Source organism: Sorex araneus, chromosome 6, assembly GCF_027595985.1.
Source record: "Sorex araneus isolate mSorAra2 chromosome 6, mSorAra2.pri, whole genome shotgun sequence".
In the NCBI taxonomy this organism is placed as follows: domain Eukaryota; kingdom Metazoa; phylum Chordata; class Mammalia; order Eulipotyphla; family Soricidae; genus Sorex; species Sorex araneus.
The window spans coordinates 153342736-153349009 of NC_073307.1; the positions used below are offsets into that span (position 1 = coordinate 153342736).

At 36.6% G+C, this 6274-nt stretch overlaps 1 protein-coding gene across 1 annotated transcript; it reads left to right on the forward strand.

The window, feature by feature from the left end:
- The first annotated feature begins 4875 nt into the window (after positions 1-4875).
- On the forward strand, positions 4876-5817 carry LOC101540280 (olfactory receptor 8K3-like). Its single transcript, XM_004622220.2, has one exon. It carries the CDS (start codon positions 4876-4878, stop codon positions 5815-5817), a length of 942 nt encoding a protein of 313 aa, XP_004622277.2.
- Positions 5818-6274: the final 457 nt, after the last annotated feature.

Below are 6274 nucleotides of genomic sequence, written 5' to 3' on the forward strand. Positions count from 1 at the left end.
GGATAATGGAACTCTGATGACTGGGACTACAAACAAAATTACAGCTATGATTGTGCCCTAGGGGGAAAGATTAGGCTATACTAGGGAGAGAAAGAAATAAACTGACTACTGACCAGCCTGGAGCTCAGTTTTCCACTTTCTCTGTCCCCCTGGTCCTTTGACAATCCATTGCCATGGGCCTCTCAGGGGAACAGCTCTCAGCCACCAAACATGCCTACGTGCCCAGGCACTGAAGCCCCTTTGCACTGAAACTCACACATGTATTCAAAAATTCTAACAAAAATATTAGAAAGGGTAATTTAATAACGTTTTGAACCGGTAATGCACAGTGATTGGATTGATGTACCAAAGGCAAGTATAGTTGTTTTAGCAGACATAATAAATATAGTAAAGAATGTATCTCAATTGTCTATAGCAAAGCATTTTTTAAATTTCAACATATAGAGCCTGGTGAAATGAGTCACGGTAAAGGGACTAGGTTGAGTGTGTGAGGATGTGACCCACTACAACGAATGTGATTGATCCCCAGAAATGTAAGCAACAGTTGCAATAACTAAGAGAGAGTAAGAAATATGAGATTGTGACCACTAGATATTGCAACACTACAATTGAAAAGGTCCATAAAGGGACAGAGGGGCGGATTTTAGGAGCTTAACATTTCAGTTTTTGAAAGATCTAATTCATACAAAATAGCCAATGATTATTGGAGAGTCCATGAAGATCAGGTAAAGATAAACAGAATGGTCACTCCTACATTTTTCAACCATGCATTCAATATTATCTCCAAAATCTTAGGACAAATATAGAAAAAAGTCACCAAAAAGCCACAGAAATACTCCAATCCATATTATATTCAGTATACATGACACTAATAAAGGCTGTGATTTGTTCTTTGGGTGAGAAAAATTAGAAAATTTCATTTCTAAAACAGAAAAATATATTATTTTTAATTTCTATTTATTGGTATGAGAAAATAAAAATAAATGGCTACAAGGAAATAGAAATAACTTCACAAGACTCCAATCAATTCCATTCAAAGAGACTCTTAAAAATTCTATATCCAGGATTTCTGGCTAGTGAAAAATTTATAGACATACAACAAAATAATGAACTATTCAGCACAGCATGTGGGCGTTTGCCTTGCACGCAGCCCACCCGGGTTGGATCCTCCGCCCTCTCAGAGAGTCTGGCAAGCTACGGAGAGTATCTCGGAGAGTATCTCAGCCCCTCAGCAGAGTCTGGCAAGCGACCTGTGGTATATTTGACATTCTAAAAACAGTAACAACAATCTCATAATAGAAATGTTATTTCTCTGTGTGCCTACTCGAGCAAATCAATGAGCAATGGGATGACAGTGACAGTGACAGTAACAATTACACATTGATAAGTTGGACAACTGAAGTACTAAAACAACTAAAAAATCACATTCTAAGAACTCACACTTGGGACTTAATACTTTATGTTCAACCAACTTAGTGGATATAAATTCATAAGGGTGGTTCATTATGAAATGAAAATTAAAACGGGGTATTACTAGTTCAGGTATATGACTAAATAAATAATGATAACAGGTGATATATTAGTAGCATCTTGAATACCAGCACCACAATTTTGGTTCATTAAAGTGCCTCTAAATTATTAATGAGGTCAACATCCGTTGATCTGATTGGATATGTTTTAGAGACATGATTTCACACTTCAAAATACATGTTACTAAATCGCACCCACTACCAAATATCAACAATCATCCACCACCATCTCTGAATCCTCTTTCCTTCCTGGCAACCTCTGTTCTCTAGTGAATCCAGTAATGTGTTCGAAATAATAAGGCAGTGATTATACATATGCACTGTGTCATCCATTTGATGTTGCCTTTGTAGAACTGAGGAGTGTTGATAAGCTTGTGACATACACAAAATGACATAATCCGAATCCCTACTGAGAATATTCTTCTGTTAAGGTGCTATGAAGAAATAAAATATTCTACTGGACTGGCTGGCACTATAAGAGTTGATGCAGGGCTGAGTACAGAAAAGAGAAAGTCTAACTGGAAAGATAAGATTCAAACTCTGTTTTTAACTCTGGAGGCATCAATCTTTGCTCGTTAGGTTCAAAATTATTGGATGGCCTTTGGACACATTCAGGAAGGGACTCAGCTGTACTCAAATTTTCTTATTGAAATGTGATTTATAGCAGAAATCCCATCTCCAAGCAACATATAGATATTTGAGGTTGGGCTCTTTAACCTAGACAATGAAGCACACAAGATTAAACATCAAATCAATACCTTCATTAGGTTACTTAAGAGTGCAGGATAGAGACATAACTTAAAAGCAAACATATATCTAACTCAGTTTCTGGTGAAAAATAAGTGTAGAAAAATAAGAAAAATAAAAAATTCCACTCCTATCTTCTTCCCTACTCTTGTATATTTTAAGATGCTGGTCCTTCAGGGAGAATCAAGAAATTGCTCATCATCTCCTCAGGGAGAGTCACAAAGACTACAAAGAAAGTATAAATCACCCTCACTGTACTACTTATTGAACCATGCAGGGGAGTTAAGACAAAGGATTCATCCAGGTAAATTAGAACATTTATATGGTGTTATGTGTTCCCAATATCTGAAGAATTTGGGTTTTCCATAGCAGAGCATATCAAGATGTTAGATTTTCCTGATTTACTTCTAAGTGTTTGTGCAAGTGTTAATATATGAACAGAATAGAGCAGCTTACTTTTATGTCAGATTACTTATTCAAGTATCTTCAGAAACACTCATGAAAATATTTGAATTCAGGCTTGGAGAGAAAGCACGGGGATTAGGAATGCATGCTATGTGTCTGCTGACCTCATTGGATCTCCAGCACTCACAGACCACTGAGCTTTCCTGGAGCTAGCCATGAAGGTCCCTGAACACCATGAGGTTGATCCTTATGGTCACCAACATCACAGGACCCAGAATCTTGCATTAAACCCCAGCCCATGTTGGTCAAGACCACAGGGATAGGTCCAGAGATGCCCTGAGCACCACTTCATAGGGAGCCATATCACTTGACAAGTAAACGAGCTTTGACTTGCTTATGTATGTTTGTCTTGATGTGCATATTTAGTAATGTGATTAAAAGAGACCAAAACCTAAAGCTAAACAAAACCTAAAGCTAAAGCCAGGAATAAAAACATATATGGATGATTTAACCAGATGTAGACATTTCACTGAATAAATGTGATTTCTTTGGGCTCTCTTAATAAGAGAAAAATGATTTTCATTCTACAGTGAACAGAAAACAGAAATTTTTGGTGACCATATTTTAAGTACTGTTTTCCAGTGATGCTGTATCTTATGTAAAGCAAGTTTTCACTTCTGATGGATCAGGCAGAAAGCATATATAGTTTTCTCAGTAGGTTATAGCATTAGAACAGAGTGATATTACAGCAAGTAATATTACAGATGCACCACTTGAGTTTGATCCCTGGAGCCATCAATAATTCCCTGAGACCTGTTAGGAGTGATTTTTAAGTGCATAGTCAGAATTAAGCCCTGAGCACAGTCCAATGTGACCCCAAGCAACAACCTTTACCAAAAGTAATAATCTGATAAGTACAAAGGATGTATTTATCCACATACATGGATAAAGAAGTGAAATCACAAAAAAACAAAAATTATAGAATGACACGTGTTACTACAAAATAGATTTGTAGAAAAGTACATTCTTCTTTCTGTACTGATGGTTCTTGAAAATTGTATTCAAAACTCAGATGCTTGAGGTTAAAGTTTTATGATAGAAATTGAATAAATCATTCATCCAAAGTCATTTATATAAAGACAACCTGTGTGTTCATTAGAATATCTTTATACATCTTTGCAATATTGACAAACTGTTCATTGTATATCAAGAGTATGCACAAAAAATTCATTGTAAATATATCATAAAGCATAAGCTTCTGAATGGTTTCTTATGAATTTGGAATTTGAATTAATAGGTATATAATAAAATAGGAAAGTAATAAAACCTGTAATGAAATTTATAAAGTGTTCAACATGTTATCTAAAACAGACAAATACATATTTAAAACCACCTATAAATCTAACCTAAAACATTTTCTTTATGAATTTTTAAAATATGTCACCATGAGGTATATAGGTACAAAGCTGTTCATCATTCGATGTCAGTTATACAATCCACAAAAACCTGCCCCTTCACCAGTGTACATTTCCCACCACCAATGTCCACAGTTTTCCTTCTATCACAACCACCACCTACCTCAGCTTGCCTCTCTCTGTCTTTCTCTTTGTCTATATCTGTGTCTATGTCTATGTTGCTGTCATCTATCTGTCTATCTGTCTGTTACTCTGTCTTTCTCTTTCTCTCATTCCTTTTGGTCCTATGGTTTGTAATACAGGTACTGAGAGCTTATTATGTATATCCCTTTACCTACTGTCAGCACTCAGTTCTTGCCCAGGGTGATGATTTCTAACTATCACTGTCATACTGGTCCCTTCTATATTCTGACTGACCCTCCAAAAAAGAGTTATGGTAAAGCTTATTCTCTTAAAAGGCATGCTCACTAACTGTATGAATTCGCAGAAGCAACCGTGTTTCTCTTGTGACAAAAATTATTCTCAAAATAATACGACATATTCTCTGGGAATTCTTTGGAAGAGATAAAAATTAAAACATATTCATTTTTTTCTCCAAACTGCATCTAGACTTCTTTTCATAGAAACATGTTTTATTTTCATCAGTGGAATATCTAAACAGAAACAAAATGAAAAACTGTTACTTGTGTTCTGTATTTGAGTATTAAACCTAATTTTATTTCATGACACCTGTTCTTTGTGTCACTGTATCTACTCAGATTGTATTTTAGTAAACCTAGATGGACAAACACAACCTCACAGAGCTGAAGGAATTCATCCTCCTGGGAATCACAGACCGCCCAGAGCTGCAGGCTCCCCTATTTGTGCTCTTCCTCGTCATCTACATGATCTCACTGGTGGGCAACCTGGGCATGGTCATCCTCACCAAGGTGGACCCCAGGCTGCAGACACCCATGTACTTCTTTCTCAGACACCTGGCGCTCACGGATCTCGGCTACTCCACCGCGGTGGGACCCAAAATGTTGGTAAATTTCCTAGTGGAACAAAATACAATCTCCATTTATTTTTGTGCCACACAGCTGGCTTTATTTATCATTTTCATGTGTAATGAAGTTTTCATCCTAGCAACCATGTCCTATGACCGCTATGTGGCCATCTGCAACCCTCTGCTCTACACAGTCATCATGTCCCAGAGGCTGTGTCTGGTGCTGGTGGTAATCCCCTATCTCTATAGCACCGGTGTTTCTCTTCTGCTCACCATAAAACTTTTTAATCTAACCTTCTGTGGCTATAATGTCATTAATCATTTCTACTGTGACGATTTACCCTTGTTAACTTTGGTCTGCTCAAACACTCATGAAGTCGAAATGTTGATAATAGTTATCTCAACTGTTAATTTGATCGTCACCCTTCTGATAGTTCTAGTGTCTTACCTGCTCATCCTCATTGCCGTTCTCAGGATGAAGTCAGCTGAGGGGAGACGCAAAGCTTTTTCCACCTGTGGATCCCACCTGACAGTGGTCGTATTGCTCTATGGGACTCTAATATTTATGTATATGAAACCCAAATCCAGTCATTCTTTTGACACTGATAAAATGTCATCTATATTTTATACCCTGATTATCCCCATGTTGAATCCCTTGATCTACAGCTTGAGGAACAAGGACGTAAAATCTGCATTGCAGAGAATTTCGGAAAGAGTTCGTAATATATTTTCTTAACATGTATTTTGACTTTATTGTTTCAGCTTGTTCATAGACCTCAATCTCTGTGTGTGCTTTTACAAGCAAATAGAAACAAGTAATGAAGCATGATTTATAGTAGATCTTCTTTTATACACTATAGCTACAAGAACTAGAAGACTGAGTGAGGTTTTTCATGTTGAAAAGACAAAGAAAACTGAAAGTAAGCATGGGGAATTTAAATGACTTGGAAATTCTTAAATTTTATAATTGAACTTGCATTTTGCTGGTGTCAGTGTGTGTGTGTGTGTGTGTGTGTGTGTGTGTGTTGCTAACCATATTTCTATTTCCCCTATAGGATTCTTTGATATGTGTAAAATCAAATGGACTGTACTATCAAAAAGACTCATTATGTTGTAATGAGTGTAAGTCATGTTTCATGTAGGTTTTCTTCACATATCCATTCTTTGTTGGACTATGACTGCTTGTTCTTTAT

What these genes read in the sequence shown, in the direction of transcription:
- LOC101540280 (XM_004622220.2), top strand. Translation starts at nt 4,876, where the DNA reads ATGGACAAACACAACCTCACAGAGCTGAAGGAATTCATCCTCCTGGGA.